At 37.5% G+C, this 19,063-nt stretch overlaps 2 protein-coding genes across 2 annotated transcripts; both read right to left on the bottom strand.

Moving 5' to 3' along the window:
- Positions 1–1,050: 1,050 nt before the first annotated feature.
- Positions 1,051–6,290, bottom strand: LOC6561520. Its single transcript, XM_001988363.2, has 3 exons — positions 5,981–6,290; positions 1,787–1,987; positions 1,051–1,723 (listed from the first exon to the last, which is right to left on the bottom strand). Exons 1-3 carry the CDS (start codon positions 6,045–6,047, stop codon positions 1,509–1,511), a joined length of 483 nt encoding a protein of 160 aa, XP_001988399.1. The 5' UTR covers positions 6,048–6,290; the 3' UTR covers positions 1,051–1,508.
- Positions 6,291–8,992: 2,702 nt separating this feature from the next.
- Positions 8,993–18,971, bottom strand: LOC6561521. Its single transcript, XM_001988364.3, has 3 exons — positions 18,670–18,971; positions 13,497–13,682; positions 8,993–9,875 (listed from the first exon to the last, which is right to left on the bottom strand). Exons 1-3 carry the CDS (start codon positions 18,734–18,736, stop codon positions 9,661–9,663), a joined length of 468 nt encoding a protein of 155 aa, XP_001988400.1. The 5' UTR covers positions 18,737–18,971; the 3' UTR covers positions 8,993–9,660.
- Between the last annotated feature and the right edge of the window lie 92 nt (positions 18,972–19,063).

The following is a 19,063-nucleotide window of genomic DNA, read 5'->3' as shown; positions in this document are numbered from 1 at the left end:
AAATATGATCACTTTATCGAAATCGTTGCTGGTTGTTGTCTAAGATAGCATTCGCATCTGCATTGGCTAAATTAAGCGCAAGCAAAAAAACGTGGCATACTTTCAGGCTGAGTCAAAAGAAAAATTACGATTCCCGCATACAGATTTTCAAAATAGACTGGGAACTCCCAAGATTCGGAAGGAAGCTAAAAAATGTTGAGCCTAGATTCCTCCAATAAATATATTAAAAGTATATATATAAAGGACAATCTCTTAATGAACTGCTTTCAAGGATATTGTTACTATCCAAGAACCTAAAGACTTGTACAAATTTCACTTGAATAGCGAACGGATATGAGTTGAAGTAAGAATAACATCGTTAGCTATTTTGAAATTATTACTATATAGGACCTCTATAGCTTCGTAGGCAAGGTTAATCGTATTTAACTTCCAATCCTTAACACAAGATCTAAATTAATTAAAGTGGCAGTGTTTGCCATAGGGGGGACTTGCCATTTGCATTGATTAAACAAAGATATTGCCAGCACAGCGTTGACAAGTGACAAAGGGGCCAAGATTGAGAGCACCGATTGAGACACAACAAAGTGACAGGCACGAAATGAGGTCGAAGTGAATTGCTTTTAAATTAAGTAGGTCGCTTAATTAACATCAAGATGTGTTCGACTTAGTGGGATAAGGTAATTAACTATTAAAACTTACAGGGGAGAACAGAGAAGAAGAGACAACTCCTGTTCTAACTAAAGATACTTATTTCTTTGTACATTTAACTAAAGATACTTATTTCTTTGTACATTTAACTAAAGATATTTATTACTTTGTACATTTAACTAAACTAAAGATTTGGCCAGAAACTGCGAAAGAATTGGTAATACCTGAAGAAAGACTGCCTTTGAAACAACAAGACCAAAAACTGAGCAATCTAAGCAAACTCATATCAACAAATTATTTGATATGTTTCCATGTCATAACCTCATCAGAATTTGACATAATACACTGAATTTTAAATTATATGTAGATCGTCCAAATAAGAAATATTCAGCAACTTTCACATAGATAATGAACTTTATTAGGTGTGTGTTTGGTTTATACAACTGTGATAAATACATTGAAGAATGCATGCGGTGTTTGACTTGTACATTAAAAGTTTTGTTGTTTACATTATTATTATTTTTGTGGTATATGTATTTTAATAGAACAATAAATAGCTGCTGTGTTGTTTGTTTGTTAACATTGTTGTTAAGCGAAGCTAGTTGACTAATTTGTTTATCAGATTTGTTTTTATTATTTTATTTTAAATTATTTAAGCAAAATCTAAAGTGAGTTTAAAATTATGTTTAAAAATAGAGAGTTTTAACTTAGGTCTTAAATTGAAAGAACTACGAAGGAATATGTCTACAACTAAACTAAGTAAAATTTAAATGTTAATCAGCAGTTGGCTTAGCAAACGGGGCTAAACAAAATATCACGTTCCAACTAAAATAGAGATACAATTGTAGCTTGATTGTCGCCTAGTTGGACAACTGCTGGACCACGGCCAGAGCGGGCAGCAAAATGGCTGCCAAGATGGCGACAAGACGGGCGGCGCCATTGCAGCGATCTGTGACGCAATCCTCGCAGAATATTCGACGCACATTCTTCTCGGGGCTGGTCACATTGCACAGATCCACTGGATCTGACTTGTTGGTGTAGTAGCAAAAGCGTTTAGTTATGATCTTGCCATTATCTGCCGTTGAGTAAAATTCAGCTCATAAGTAAAAGCATTTAAATTTATCTTAAATTTACTCACATTCTTCAACAGTTTTGCGACAAACAGGACGCTCGTGATCCGAGTTGATGGTACTGTTGCAGGTGCGCTGCAGGTTTATGTTGCGCTCCTTTATCAGTTCCGTGGGTATATTATCCTCCTGGAAGGTCACATCGCAGAAGTCCTCCGCCCCAATGGTGTCCGAGCTGCAGTGCCAGCACTGCAAATGCTGATGTTCAAGTGCTGTGAGAGCAAACAAGGATAATCATTAGATTATTCAGTTTACTACACGACCTTAATGGTCTGACCTCAATTGATATTCGCCTACAGTTATTTTATGCGAATTCAACCCATCAACCCAGCATTTGTAAATGTTGACATCATCATGTTCATTGCCAAAAACAATCCGAACTGACTTTTATGTGCCCCCAACTCACAAACTTTGGACCAACCCCCATTTCGTATTGATTCAGCAACCAGCGTGGCAGACAGTGAATTGTGCGTAGCGAGTCAAAGAGGCGCCTTCATTAATTTTTTATTACGTATACACAACGAAGTCCTAGTTGAAAATATGCGAGATTTAGTTGATGTCTGCATAGTGTGGACGTGCCGTCATTTGGCAGAGCACTAAAAACTTGAGTTGCAAAATTTGCCATAAATTGTCAAGCTAGACCAAAGACGTGATAGCATTTAAGAATAGTATGATATGAACCATAGTCACTTTTCCGTAGTATTGCAGTATTTATTTAAAAAATACATTATTTTTACAAATAACAAAATAATCCAAATAATTATGAAAATTATTTATTTACTCAAATTCGACAAATAAACAAACAAAATTACAAAATAATTGTGGCACATTTTTGTTGAGTGCGGATTTTTACGAATTAAAAAACATTCAGCGCTATTTCCTCAGTTGCTGATTGATTCGCCTAACTTACTATGATCACTTTCTTTCTTGTTTTGTGCTGTGTTTATTTATGTTTTCTACATAATTTGTTTTAAATTAAATTCGATTTTTGGTAAACATTGATTAACGAATAAGTGCAATGGCACACACTGAGAATAAAAGTATTTTTGGAACTCATTTGTATAAAATTAAAAATTCGTTAAGCCGCTTACCATTACCAGGGGGGCCAAAATGAAATCGACAGTCCCCAGGAAAATACTGCTGGTCAAAACAAACATGCAAATCCATTTATTTAACATTTTCTTCCCACTTAGATATGCGTGATTTGCTTTTGTTCGGACAGCGCTGAAGATCTAGATGGTTTTTGGCCTCTACGTGTTTGCATGTCTAAAGCAACGTGGTCAGTTGATGATAAGGGTTAGGCTAAGGGGAGGGACTTACAAAAGGCAATGTACAAAAATTTCCATACACGTTTGGAATTCTATTAAAAGTCACTTGCCGTAAATCTAAAGCAAGTTGTTGTTGTCAAATTCGGGACCTTGACACGCGTCATGGCAGCAACCGGAGTCAGCTGCTGAAAAGCTTGGCTTGGTTTGAGGTGTCAAATATTGACTCTAAAAACATTTGCATTTCATTTTGAAAATTGTAACTATATTAAATTACAATATTATGAATTGTTGCCCGACTGCAAGAATTTATGGGCAATTTGAACGTCACTCGCGCGACCTTCGACTGTCGGCCAACAAGACAAAAGTGGCACATGTATAAGGAGTTGTTATTATTACTGCTGTGTGCTGCCCCTTTAAGCCAGACGCCCACGTTCATGCCACAAGCCTGGACAGGTTGCCAGCTAACTACTATGGTAGAGTCGTTCTTATGGTGTGAGTAATTGATTGTTTCACCTCAATTGCAAAGCACGGTCATTTTCAAAATTTCCGCGTTCTATAATTAGACAAAATGGCTAAGTGTACAAATTGATGTTTTAAGCAGAAAAGTGATGGGACTTTAAGATATATTTGGGAGCAGATTATGCGATCAGAGAGGGACAGTATAAGCCACTTTGGCTAAAGAGTTTTTATATATTTAAAGTGCATATATATAACATTAATCGTTTGAAAAGGTTCGAGGCTCAAGGGTATTAAGTTGGTCGACTAATCTCATACGTGAACTTTAGCATTGAATAATCGAATCCTTGCAATTGAAAACATCAAGGAAGTTGCTTACTCTACATGCAAATTTTTTTATCTGATATATGGGCTTTTGCAACCCCTATCTCGAAAATTGCAACATACAGTCGAAAAGGCTTCCGCACTTACCACTCCAAGGAACGATAAATAAATAAATTTGCTGTCAAGCAAAATGTATTCATGGCATAATTTGATACGCATCGGAAGTTTATTGTCGCCTGCAATTAAGTAACCCAGGGCAATGCGTATTAAATGTTGCTGGGTAGAGTGGTAGTGCACAGGGAGGTGGGGGCAAGTATCCTGTGAAGCGTGTTCAATCTGCACATCCTGTTTGGCAGCTCATTTCAAATGACAGCAAGCCGAGCAACGCCTCCTCATTATCAGTTGTCCACATATTACGCAATTCATGCCAAGGAATTCGACACAATCTCAATCTACCCCCACACACACACAAGACGAGTTTGGTCTGTGACATAGTTTCCATGCCTCCAGCTGAGTGGGGAAGGAGGGGGATGGAAATCTGTGCTGGATACCGAGAGTACAGTTGAGAAGAGTTTTGCTAGACGCTGTTGGAAACTGGAGCAGACGACGTTCCGGCGCCAGTTTGACATGCGCACTGATTCCAACGGATGCGCAGTGGGGTTCCGATTAAATTCAAGCCAATTAGATAATTAGAGGACAAGCACATATTCACCTACGGATTTAGCAAGTTGAATAAGCAATTAAATAAGGATTTGCAGCATCCGCTAAATTCCATTTGCAAAACAGCCTCAATTTCAATTAATTACAATTTGTTGTTCCTTGTTCATCAGCCAATTAATGTACAATTATAGCAAATTTAAATCAATTGATTACTTCATTTATCATAACTTTTAATGACTGCATGGATATGCATTTTGCACGGCATATTTGCATGTGCATGAATAAAAGCAAATAGCTTGGCAAATATATTTGTAAATTCAATAAACCAACAAAAATACACAATATGCATTCCAAATTTCCTTTCCATGCCAATCATTGAGCAGCGTGAAAATCACAGAAATACCGCCTTATAGTAACGCATACATACACATTTCATATATATATATATATATATATATATACACATGTGTATAAAAAGTGCTCAAAATTTGTGTATACTGACCTACAAAATGTTTGCGTGACAGTAAAGGGATACATTCTGTGGTTCAGCTGACAGATTGCCAAGCCCTTTTGGCGTGGAATTGATTATGAGTTGTCTTAAAAATGGTATACAAAGATGTAAAAATATTAAATCTCCAAATTGATTGAATTAATAGCTCTTAATTATCCATATAAAGCTATAAGTACTTCTTAAAAATCCACGATTTTCTTAAAATTCGAATATTGTCTATGTCATAAAATAGCCATAATTAATCTGAAATAGTTTTTGAATTCAAACAACGCGTAAAATTTAAAATGTTGCGCATCTTGAAACTTTGAAAGATCGACTGCTCTTCCAATTTAAAGCAATTTGTTTATGATATATTGTATACCATAAAACAGAAATAAATTTTAAATATTATGAATTATTCGTGTTAGGTGCGAAAACAGTTTAAACAGCTTTCTCTGACATTCAATTGTTAATATTTGCTTCTGTCTTGTCTAAAAGTAATCAAATTTGAAAATGTAGAAAATATAGATAATAATTCTGATTTTAAGTCAAAAGCAAATTAACCTATATGTTATTTAGCAAGTGTGAAATTATTTTAATGGCTTTCAGTTGAGTTATTAAAATCTATTGTCGGGAGTCTATATTTGAAGATTGGTACATCTATTATAAACACCTCAAGAAAAACGTAAAAATTTGCCACAAAATAAAAAGTAAGCAATGGAAAACACAAAAATACATATAAACAAACTCAAAAGCCAATTGAAGCGTTTCATTCATTGAAGTGAACGAAGAAACGCACCTGAGAGCTAACTTTTCACTATGGAAATGATGTTGAAGAACACCCAAAATTAACTAAAGCTGACCTTGCCGGCCCAGATGTAATTACACGTAAACATGCCACAAACCGAAACTGGCACAAAATTAATAACAAATTGAATATCTTTTTTTTTATGTTTATGAATGCACTCAAGCCACGTGCAATTTGTGACGATCGACTATTAACTCACCGCTGATGTTGTAGGCGGTAGCCAGCAGGCAAAAGCCAGCAATAATAAATTTAATAGGCGCCGACATAGTTTGAAGTAGTTTTAGGTTTCGCGCTGAGAATGCTATCTAAAGAAAATCTCTACAAGACAGGAAGGTAGACGGGTTGGCGACACTGTGGCGCCGGCTTTTCGGTAAACAAGACACAAGACGGGCTACCGGATTCCTTTTGTATATCCTTTGTGCGGCTTCCCAACTCTTTGCTAATGCGCTTATATGGTATTTTGAAAACGGCTCGCGATGCAAACGGTTGCTCGACTGACTGACGACTGTGCGGGCCCAGCGAGCCGCAGGCTATGCTGCCACACTGCCACAGTGAGCGTTGACGTCAGCGTCGACGCCAACGCCAACGCCAGCGGCAGCGTCGACTGCGGCAGCAAGGTTGCTCTGTCTGTGTCGCAGAGTAATGATGACGTTGCCTGGGGATGCCCCATGCTGCTGCCATCTAAGCTTGCCGAATCAAATATTTAAAAGAGTGGTTTTGTTTGCCAAATATTAAACTAATAAAAATATTCATCAAGCCCTTCATGGAAGCTTTTTCTGAATGTCTTATGATCATAAATAAGGAAAAAGAATTCTATAATTATACAATTCTACAAATTGCTTTTTAATAAAGTTTAAAACTATTCAATAAGTTTTTTCCCAGAGGAATTTGCTTAAGAAATTTTGATTGCTTGCCAAACTTTTGAACTTGAAATTTCACCACACCGCTTCACAAGTTGGGTTGCATGGTCAACTTAAAAGTGGTGCGAAACCTTGCTAAGTTGGCGACTAAAGCTTTCACCTAAGTTTCGCTTATGCGTAGACTTATGCAAAAACCGTTATTGCATTGTGAGCAGAGCGGAGCTTATATTTAACGAAATTGTTTTTATTATATTGAAATATTGAGAAAATATAAAAATTGTTATCAAATTTAATATGTTTCTAATAAACTAGCACGTACTTTTACAGAACATTACATTAAACACCAAATCGGATCATATTGAAGAGGTTATAAACCTATATTTTTATTATATTACATACATTGAAATTTGAATTATTTCAATTAATTTAGAATTATTTAATTTATTTTTGATGTAAGCAAAGTTAAGTTAAGGTAATATTATGCTCAATCAAGAAGAGAACATATTAATTTTCCTGATTTTACGAAAATAATTATTACTTCTTTTTTAAATTCATACTTTTTCCACTGATTGCTACATTTTTGAGGCTACGTGCTGTAATTTTATGACATATGCATATATAATAAATAAATTATTTGTGCTAGCTAATGCAGTGAATCAACGCATCAGTTTGTGATTCATTTTGCAGCCACGCACACATTTTGACCCATGTGGCTTGAACTGTGAGCAGTATATGGCCAAATTGGGCAACTCTTTTGCCAAAATTGGTGTTCAAGTCTCTGGCACAGCCAGCAAATATATGATTTCATATGCAAATGTTGACATTAAGCTGCAGCATTAGCCAGCAGTAGCCGACTGACTCCTCCTGCACCCAAAAACACTTGACAAAGCGTGAAAAATGTGACTTGCTGAGTTGCGTTTTAGCTGCACGCACACCAAATTAAACAGCGATCAAGAGCGACGCCATCGCCGCACTTGGAGTTGATTGGCGGAGTGAGCCAAGTCGAGTCAAGTCGAGTCGAGTCGAGTTGAGTCGAGTTGAGCTGGGCCGGGCCAGCAACTAAATTTCAAATGTAATGCTCGAAGCGGATTAGGAGGTTAAGTCGAAGCCTAAGCCGCAGCAATAAAAAGTCAAATCACATCATAAACTCAAGCACGGCGGCAGGTTTAGACTTCTAGGCTTACAAAAAGCTAGCCAGCTAGCCAGCCAGCCAGCTAGTCGACCAGTCGATCGTGGTGTCCATTGACAGCCAGCCTGGGGCCATTGGGGCGTATGCGTAACATTTATAGCCAGCTGAAACGCTGAACAATGTCGATTTATAATTTTTTCCATGCCCCCTCCATGATAAATGGTCAGTTTTATTGCATAAGCTGTACGACATTTTCGCTGGACACGTCATAAAAAAGCTTACAAAAAAATGCATACATTGCATGTATGTATTTATAAAAAAAAGTACAAATAATAATAAAAACCATATCCAAACCGTGCGACAAGTTTAAATGGCCAAAACGTTTTTCTGGCTTAGTTGCCACCCACTTTTTTTTTGTCTTTTTATGCCACGCATGTAAAAAAATGTGTAAAAGGGGTTTCAATAAGTTATGATAATATGTGCAATATGCAAAAATAATGTTTAATATGAGACACTCAGCAGAGATGCGTTATATATTTTCGAAAATCACATGAAATAAATGTTTTCAAAGCTTTACTTCCTTCATATTTGATAAGATACTTTATGTTAGTCCAAGCAGTAGGGGATATCTCCCAATCGACTCCTCTCGCGTAGATTATTCTATCTTGTGTGTTTTAGCTTGACAGTTTTCGTTGTTTTTTTTTTGTTTATTTTTTTATGCGCTTTTAATTAAATATAATAAAATACACATGCCACAGGGCGGTGCTCGCAAGAACTCCCACAACAAAGCCAAACCTGAAGATGTTTCGCACAAATCAAAAACTCAATTGGCTCGGGTCAAATGTCAGCGCTGGCATTGACATGTTTGCGTGGTTGGCAATTAACTAAACAACTCTTAAATGTGGGCAGACTCAGAGCTGAACTCATTTCCGCTCTGATGCCGACTGCTGAACCACATTGAATGACACATCAGGAAAGAAACGGGGCAAGAATTCAGCATACAATTTTATATCTTGTATCTTTGTAGCTTGCACAATGTCAAGCGCAATGATGTGAGACAATTACTTTTGATTTAAATTAAATAATTTCAAGTAACGTGGGCTGGGCAGAAGAAATGGGGACCTGAACGGGAAATTGTAAGGGAAAAAATAATTATTTATCTTAAAGGGAACCCTTACGGAATAAGTTAAGGCGTTTGAATTCAATTAAATGTGACATATAATTGGAATATAATTTAATTTTATTATTATGATGATGTGATGTAAGTGAAAAGTTCATTTATAATAGTAAAAACAAATATGTTTTCGAATGTTTGTACCATCTAATCAATTTATTTGTAAGACACCATAGAAAAGTGCTTCAATTACACTTAAAATAAGTAATACAATATTACAAAGGTCAATATTTTAGGTTTATATATGTGTGAGTGTGTGTGTGTGAGTGTGTGAATTAATTAAATGTGATAATCAATTAATATGTAATTAGAATACAATCGTTTGACTCTATGATCTGACCAAGTGGAAAGCATTGACTGCTCTGCAGCTACATAACATTTACAGTTTAGTTTATTTTTGTGTATAGTCTGTCTATATGATAATTTTATGGTATTTATATATATATATATATAGCGATGAGTGACTGCGAGTTGTTGTGTGCTGATATTTTGTGCTGATATTTGTTGTGAATTTGTATTAGAAAATTTTGCAGGCCAGGCAAATTGTCTCAAATAAGTTAAAATAACGCGACTTAACTAGGCGAAACAAGAATTGGTTGCTTTTTGTAAGTATGTATTTTAGCTTGAAGGACTCTCAACTTTTAAATTCAGTTTTTCATTTGCATGATGCAATTAAGTGCAGTCTCCACCCACGACTGAATTTTCCACTCATTGGCTCATTTGCATAGCTGCCTGAGAGCGGCAAGCAGCGGCAACACCAGCAGTCCCATCCAACCGGCGAGTCCTCCAGCCGAGTTGCAGCCATCGGTGGTGCACGTGCGGCAATAAACGGTCTTGATGTAGGACGAGGTAGTGTCCATTGCACACTTGTCTGCCGGGTCATCCACATCCTCGTAGAAGCACGAGCGTGAAATCACTCGCTTCCCATAGACTGCAATGAAACGAAACGAAAGTCGAAATAAACTTTAAAATACTTGCTCACAGCAATTTTAATTAAAGTGTTTGTTGCGAAATGAACAAAACAAAAACAACAAATAATGCTGTGCATTAAATATAATTTATGTGCCTCGCTATTTGCGTGGGCTTCACGTTTCCACATTCTGTTTTCGCCTTGCGTTAACTTATCTCAAAAATGTCATTTCAAATGTCGTCCAAATCGTCGATCAGGTGCTAACTAATGGCTGTCTGCCAAATAGCCAAGCTGTGATGCAATTGGTTAAGTTCTCAAATAAATAAATCGTAAACAAATGTTCGAGCGTTGAATGTTGTACTTTGAGTATACGAGTTAAGCTTGTAGTTTAATGATAGTTACAAAAGTATTGCACTAAGAAGACCTTGTTCTATGCATACTGGCGCCAAACAGCTGTGAATAAACTGCCTTTTAAAATGTTTTCCGGAGCTTCTTAATTGGTTAATACAATTTTCTCAATTTCCAATTATATCTGTAGCTTATTTTTCTTCTTCCCAAAGCAATTTTTTATATATAAGACAACATATTATTTAAGTCTTTTTAACAGCTGAATTAGCTTGGTTCAATTCGAATGTTAAAACTTTCAGTTCTCCAAAGATTTGGCTCGCTGTAGGTAGCATGTGAAAGCTAATTAAATTTTACTTAAGTCGCATAAGTAATGCCAGCGAATTCGAACTAAAACTAATTCAAAAGCAAACGGACAACTAGCCAAAATGGGTTCAAGGCTTTCTGCACGCAACACATGCAACCTGAACAACCGTTTGCCCGGCCAGGCTGGGTTAGATCCGACTAGGCCCGGCCAGGCCAGGCCAGGCCAGGCTAGGCTAGGCCATGACGCTCAGCAAAAACGCATAAGTTGAAAATAAGGCTTGCGACTATGTCGAGAGCTGGCTGCGGCATACACTGCCAAAAAATGAATGCAAGACTCGGCAAAACGAGACAATTTGCAATCAGCGAAACGGCAAACGAAAACCAGAAAAAAAATGCACAACAAATTGCGTTTTCTCATTGCGTGTGTCTGTTTCGCAAACAGAACACTGCAAAGCCGCAAGAGAGACAAACACAGACGAAAATAAAAAAAAATATATAAAACAAAAATCAAGCAAAAATAAATCGCAATAAAATGAAATAAAACTTTAAATGCGGCTCAAAAAGGTGCGCGTTGACCATTTTTGTGATTGGCTCCAAGAAGCAGCCGCTAACACTAAGTGCGAGCGAGACGGTAAGAAAACAGTGCGTGAGTGAGTGATGTAGACCCTGGGGGAAGAGGGGTAAACGGGGGAAGTACAGACAGATAGAGTACAAGTCTCTAATAAAATTGTTGACAATTGTCGCCTTATCACGGCCACTGCATCAAACAAGGTACACAGAATGCAGTTTCCAGCTGCAGAGCCCAAAGAAAATTGCCGAAAAAAAAAACACACGCAACAAAAAAGAAAAACACTTCAAAAATTGCGAATACGACGCGTGTGCGTCGGTTGCAACCAAGTTGGAATTGTTGCATTGTGTCATAAATTTAAATTCTAATTAATTTAATTATTTATTGGTTGAAATTGTGGTTGGCCACATTTTACGCACAGTAACAAAATCGAGAGAGCAGCAACAAAAATAACAACAACAAAAATAAAAATAAAAATAAAAAAGAAACCAACGCAATTGGTCAAAAATAGGCAAAAAATCAACGACAACTTTTCGGTCAGCCAAAATGCAACAAGTTGCAAAATATTTGCCCAGTGACGCACAGTGACAACTAAAATGCAACGCACACAGACACAAACTTAATGTTAATAGCTAATTGCTTGGCTTGACTGTTAGTTTTATGGAATTATGGAATACATTTTTAATTTGACATTTGCCAAAAGCTCAGCCACTCGTCGGCCCAAACTTCATAAGCAATTAATTTAACGGCATATAAATTGACCAGCAGCAGCAACAGCAGCAGCAGCAACAACCACTGCAGCATCGCCTAGTTGCATTTTTCTCAGACATTTAGCTAGCATTTTACCTCTGTCTCTGTCTCAGTCTCAGTCTATGCCTCTGTCTCTGTCTCTGTCAGTCTGCAGCTCTCATTGCCGTAATTGAGCGCTTCACGCTGTGCAACAACTTAATTAATTTATATATATACATTTTATTTTTTTGTCTGCTTTTCCAGCTTAGTTTATTCGGATATTGTGTACTCGCATCTGGCCGCTGCTCATTTGGCGACTCAAAAACAGAGTCTCAGTTGTGATTTGCAGTTTGCAATTTTAATTGCCAGCCGCAAAGTTTTGCAAATATTCGCAGCGCCAATTTGTAGACGGTTGATTGCAAATATTTAATGGTGTTCATTAATTGGCCATAAGAAATTAGCTAAATGCAGTTCGCATAAGCCGGCACTTAATCATATGCCAATCGATAAGATTACAACCGTTTGCTATGCCTTTAATTAGCCAATTATTATTATTTGCCAGTTGAGCATGGAAATTCAAGGCTAGATGTAAGAAATACGATGAAGCTTCTTCAATATTTCAATATTGCAATAATTTAAACTAGTATAAGGAAGCTCCACTGTGAGATAACTTGAACAGTAGTCTTTACCTGCAAACGGCCAATTGTTCATTATTTCATTGCATTAAACAACGTTTGTTTTGTTGACCCACTTAATACAAGACTGTGAAATAAAGGGCATTAAAATGAATGATTCCGCTAGTGCGACTGCTGGCATGGAAAATAACAGCGAAAACTGTCCACAAATATCAAAGCTAGATAAAAATGCAACGATACGCAACGTTTGGCAAATTGACCAGCGTAGAAAATCACATTTTGCTCGCTTTTTTATGTGCACTTTTGTCTGTTTGTCACTGGTATTTGTTGTTATTGTTGTTGCTGTTGCTGTTGCTGTTTGTGCTTGTCAAATGCAAATGGCAACAAGCGGTTCAATTCGCACTAGCCGCCAGCTGAACAATAAAAAGCGAAAAATACCAGAGCCAAAGATCGACGACTGCAACACGAATATCACTCATGCGCCGCATGTGTCGCCGATCGTTTTATCTCCCTCTCTCTCTCTCTCTCTGTCCCTCTCTCTCACTCTCTCTCTCTCTCTGTCCCTCTCGCTGATTCTCTGTCTCTTTTAGTTTGTGTGCTCGCCACATAAATTTGCTGAAAATTAGCGGCGCATGGAACTTGCCTGCCCCGTCTGAGGCCAAGTGTCGCCGCCACTTGTGTGTGCCGTTGCACCAGCCACGCCTCCTCGCCAGCATCAACGCCCAACAGCTCCAGCTGCAGCGCTCGCTATCGCAATTGTTGCGGTTGCCTCTGTGGATTTGTATGTTGCACTTGTTGCCGACTTTTGTCAGGCCAATAAATCTCAATCTTGTTTGACGCTTTGTGGCAGCCAACAACAGGCGGCAGTCACGCGGGTGTTTGTGTGCCACCGGTGGGTCTCTCCACTCACAACAACAATGCACATTTGACAGTCCAACGGGCATTGCTGAATAATTGCCTATCTCAGATCTATGTGGTCTATGGGTGGACTGTGGTTTTTGTTGCTGTTGCTGTTGCTGTTGCTGTTGGTGGTCTGTGGTCTGTGGTTTTGCTGCTTACCTTCCTGCACGAGTTTCTTGCAGACGGGCCGCGCATTCACCGACTTGACACCCACGGAATAAGTGCAGTTCACATAGCTCCAGTAGCGCTGCTGCTCGGAGATGCTGTCCGGCTGGAAGGGATCATTGCAGAACTCGCCGTTCGAGACATCTGTGGAGCAGCGCCAGCAGCGTAAAACACCAGAGGCTGAAAGCGAAAGATATATAATTAATATCTGTAGAACATAATCAATATACTGTTGTGAGAATAATCGACTTGGAATGCTTCAAAGGTATGTCAAATTGTTTTAAGTGTCGATTCAGCTAAAGGTGAATAAATATTCTATACTCTGCAAAGGTATAATAATCCTTGTTCTTGAGCGCGAACTGCATCGGTTGACTTCTGGCAGCCTATTAACATCCTTATCTATTTCCCGCAGCAACCTCAGTTTGCAAATTGTGTGAAAATAAAGTTAATCTAGTATCGCTGCTAAGGGTCTAATAAAAGCAATCTTTAATCTAAATAATATTTCAAAATCAATTATATATTTTTACAGAGTTTCAATATGCAGCACATGCGATATATGATAAAGTGAAAAACATCATTTTGAATATTCCAATCTAAGATCTAAGAAAGTAAATTGAGTGTAGTGTGACTCGCTAGAGACAAAACTATGCCATTCAAGTCACGTATGAAAGTTATTAGTGCTCATTATAGAATAATGTAGAATTTGGAGGTCCATTTGAAGCGAATCTAATTGAAATGCCAATACTGAACTTAGAATTATGTGCATGAGATAATCATAAAGTAAGTGAGTTGTTATGGGGGGGCTATAATACAATCCAGCGATGTTTTTGATATGCACTTGCATAAATAATGGGCCATGAGGTAAGGTGGCTAGCTGGGTTGCCTGCTGCGATTTGTAGTTTAGCCCGTTGGCGGTGGCTTTTGAAAAATGTTGCAGCTGATATTAATTAGACACGGGAGCCTTTTGGCTGAGTTATTTATGGGACAGTCGATTGGAAAACTGCCTTATAAAAGTGTCAAAACTTTCGGCTTTTCGAATGGTTTATGCGCACGAATTAACCAAAGAGCGTGTAAATAATTATTAAACATTTTATTTGGAAGCAAATATGCGACTCAACTGAGGCAGCGATTCTTAATTGGCATTGAGATTTTCTTGGAGACACACGGGATGTTGAGCGGATGTTGATGTTGACGACTATCGAAACCCGTTTGCGGGGCCAATTTAAACGTCAAACGTTAACGTTCAGGTTAAATGCACTTAACCAACACTTTGAGGTGCGTTTAAATGAAAGCTCAGATAAGCAGCAAACATCAACAGCCGGCGGTATAGGCCTGGTCTGGCCCGAGTTGGCCTATAAAGTGTGCCAAGCTTAACGCACTCGAAACGTGTTTTGGCCGCCGTCTTCTATTGCCTCTTAACTGCATTTGGCCATAAACAACAAACATAAACATTACAATTTTGCGCATTTGAATAACGCATGTGAAAAAAACAAAAAACCAAAAAAAAATCACCGACAAACCAAGTTCGTAGTTTGTTTTGCATTGCTTAGAAATTATTATCATTTACAATATATTGAAATTAATTGACAGTTGAATTGTCAGATCGTTGGCCAAATTGTTTATATGCGTGTAGCATTGCGCGCAGTTGCGGTGGCAGTTTACTAATGGTAATGACTGTAATTGTATGCAACATGAAAATTGATATTGTGCGCGTTTTGTGCGTTTATGTCAAATGTTTTGGCAGTTCCAAACAGCGACCCAAAAATGCATAATGGATACATATAAGTTGCATTTGGTTTCTAAAATGGTTTCCATTTGAAAAGTAAAAGTTCAAAAAAGTATTCTGTGTTGGCCGTAGACACAACAAGATTTTGAATCTAAGAAAAAATAATTTGTATTAAATTTTAATTTTTCTATTTCACATAACATGGCAAATTGTGAACAATTGAACTGTTGTTCATCGATTCTTAGCCAGAATAATTGTGCATCAAATATTAATTAAATTTTGAATGGAAAGCCGCTAATCGTTTTCTTACTTCAAACATAATAAATTGCCTCAATTTGTTGATAATTTTCCATACAATTCTAGTCAATTTTCCACACATTTTTCAGTCCAATCACAATTCCAATCTTGTCGACGGCTCATTTAACACAATGCTATGAAAATTCACTGAAATTACAGTAACTTTCTATCAATTTTCTTGACTTTTCGCTGTTTGGGCCCAGAGAGGTAAATATGCATGGGGCGCGCCTATGTTATTAGCCAAGTTGAATGCACTTTGAGGCCCTGTAATATTATATCTACCAATTGCTGTTACTAACGACATATGGAAAAGTCGGCAACAATAAACTAAAACTTGGGCTTGTGACTTTCTCACACACACACACACACTCAAACTCGAAGACACACATGCTAAAGTTCACATGCAACTTTTGCATTATCTGGATTCATTTCAGTTGCGATTTCCTTGGAGTTATGTCGAGCACTGTTGTTGGGGTTACGTGGCGCTTAAGTGCTGTAAAAATGTGTAGATTATCAGCAATCTGGCAACGCCACAAAAAAAAAAACAATGAAAGTCGCCAACATGCCGCGCCATATCTTTGCCATAAAATCGGCAACTTACGAGTGTGGCCCTAAATGCTCGAGAGGGGCACTTAGTTTTGGAACCCCTCAAATGAGGGAGGGGGTATTAGTGGAATGGTGAAAATGGACGTGGCTGCATTGACTGACACACAATCAAAGTTCATTCAACTGTGCCAACTGCAAACTGAAACGACAAGCAGCAATTGTGACGATTTGTCGAACGTATTTGAAATTGTTTCGTTGTTGGCCCAAATGCTTATATAATTGTACGTGCATTATATGGAAATGTGCCATAGTTGTTAGTAAAAGAGCGGGGCTTTGTTATTTACAGAGGGTTATTTTAAATTCAAGTGGAATATCTAACATGCTATATTATGGGGATTAATCCAAAAGCTATGCACTCACACCCATAAATATGTGGCCAACTCATTGAAACTATAAAAATACGCTCATAAACGCAAGCAAATCATGATGGAATGCTGGAATTTATAGTTGACCAACTAGAATATACCCTGCATATTTTCCAAATAGCTGACTCAAATTTAAACACTTTTTTTTAATATTTCTCTATTACTTATACATATACAATTTTATTTAAAATACAAGATAAGTTTAAAACACATTTATCACTTTTTGACTTAAGGATATGGTTTTTTAGTTATTGTTCCTGACTTACTTATGCTAAAAGTTAGACACTATATTATTCTAATTGATCTGGTCTTTCGTGTGTTCCACAAATTGTCACAACTTTATATTACTTATTTTTGAACCATTTTTTATTTACAGCATATCATAAAAAGATTTCATCGCAATGCTAGAAAATGTTTAATGACTTACACGATTCGGATTAAAAGTGATGACATTTTGTCATGCTTTTGGGGCTTTGGGTGTGCTTTTGAGGGATTACTGGGTTGATTCGCATTATAATGATTGCTCTGATTGTATCTCAAGCAATTTGCTCTAAACGCGAATGACATGACTTGCATGTCAAATGAAAAATAATCGCACTTAGTCAGCTAAGAAATTGGACTTAATTGTGGAGTTTCGGCTTGGCAGCAATCAAACTCACATATATATCCAGCGATTATATTAATTATGAAGATTTACATGAATTATGGCTGGAAATACTACTTTGTTTTGGCTGGCATTTCAGAAGATTAACTAAATGCGATGAGTAAGCAAAACGTAGCAAAAAGCGCATTCCTTGCCTATGAAAACTCGGAAATTGGTGCGGCGAAATATAAACAATTAGTTGCAAGCATCAAAAAAAAACAAAACAAAAACAAAAAAAAAAACATGGTTGCTAATGGAATGTGCGCCAGACTGAAACTGTCAGGGTCCACAATTTTTATTGAGGTGTGTATGCCAAAGTTGCCGAGTGGACACCAAAATAACAAATTGGCTGACAATTTGCCCCAAATTTGAGGTGAACGCCCAAAAAAAACTTCCCATATTCAAATACACCAACTTCAAATAGAAGATATGACGACATCGTGAAGTTACAAGACGGTGCAAGAACTGTGGGTGGCAAGCAACACATAAAAAAAGTCAAATGAGTCCAATCAAATATATTTATCTAATTCTACAAATTGAATTTAACAAAACTTAAATATCAAAACACTTTATTTGTACTACTTCATCATTCAAAAACTAATCCTTTATATTAAAACCTTTTCTGCATCGAATATATTAATTATTTCTTGTTGAGAATGTAAAAATATTTCAGATACCAAGTGAATTTGCAACTGTTAAAATGCTGCTGTCGACGTGCTTTTTACACATTTCAATTCAATTAATATAGTATAGTATGCCTTAATCAATTGAGGTCTATAATTTGCAATTTATTGATGATTTTCTTGAGAGTGATGAAAATGAAGGAACATTCATATATAGTATAGTAGATAGAGTGTGTAGCTGTTTTTGCATATACATATCTATATAAGTTAGCCCCATTTAATGCGCTCTATTTATGTCTTGAAAATGTCTTCAAGTTTTCAGGCTGAGAAAATATTTTTCCAAACGGCACGAGGCCTGCCAGTGCTGCCAGTGCTGCCAGTGTATAAATAAATACGTTAGCCGACAAGCGCATAAATAAAAATAAATCATGAAGTAATCTGCTGCAGACACTTCAAGCAATGTGCAATGTTAAGTATACGCCCGTGAGGCGACAGCCAATCAATAGCGTATTAAGAGTCATTATAGAGGCTGCGCGGCTGTCCAGATGAGTGCATCATGACAACAACACTGATAATGACACAGACAATGCCAATAGAGACTTATCAATTGGGGTCAACAAGGAAATTGATTGATTATCGCTCCATAATTGAGTTTTATGATTGATGTTTGCCAAGGGGCACAACAAAGGAAACTGTTCAAATCGTATCAACAAATAGTGCGTCTTTAATTTTCTGATTTTATTCTACTGACTGCTGTTTGAAATGGAATTTATGAGTATTTTCCCCTTGGTGGTGGGGTGGTTCATTGGTTCAGTGAACCCGGTTTAAAGCGAGCCACTCAACGTTAGCACACACTTAATTAGCAGACACATTCATGCAAGTGCACGCACAGGATCTGGGCACCCACCTGCATTGAGGCTTAGTGCCAGGGACAGCAACCCCAGCAGTATTATGCAGGTGGCGTAGGGCGACATGACAAGCAAAAAAGGGTTAACAACTTGTTGTTTTTGTTGTGGGTGGGTCGCCTTCGCCTTGTCTGTGCCACTTGCTTAAGCTGTTGAATAATACTTTCGGTATTTTTCTGTATTTCCACACAGATTTTCACTTTGCACTGCTTTCGTATGCTAATTTTTTATTCGTATTACAAAATTCGAAAATATTTCGTTTAACTCACGAGACGCGCATGCGACGCGTTGACAAACTGAAAGCGAACTGAACCAAAACCGAACACAAAAAAGCGCCACAAGTCGCATTCAGCGGCAGCAATTGAAAGCCAAGCAACAAAACGAACCAATAACAAA

The sequence above is a fragment of the Drosophila grimshawi genome, unplaced genomic scaffold (genome assembly GCF_018153295.1).
Source record: "Drosophila grimshawi isolate 15287-2541.00 unplaced genomic scaffold, ASM1815329v1 contig_1377, whole genome shotgun sequence".
In the NCBI taxonomy this organism is placed as follows: domain Eukaryota; kingdom Metazoa; phylum Arthropoda; class Insecta; order Diptera; family Drosophilidae; genus Drosophila; species Drosophila grimshawi.
Note: the sequence above shows the minus strand (reverse complement) of the source record. Positions and strands in the feature narration are given on the sequence as shown.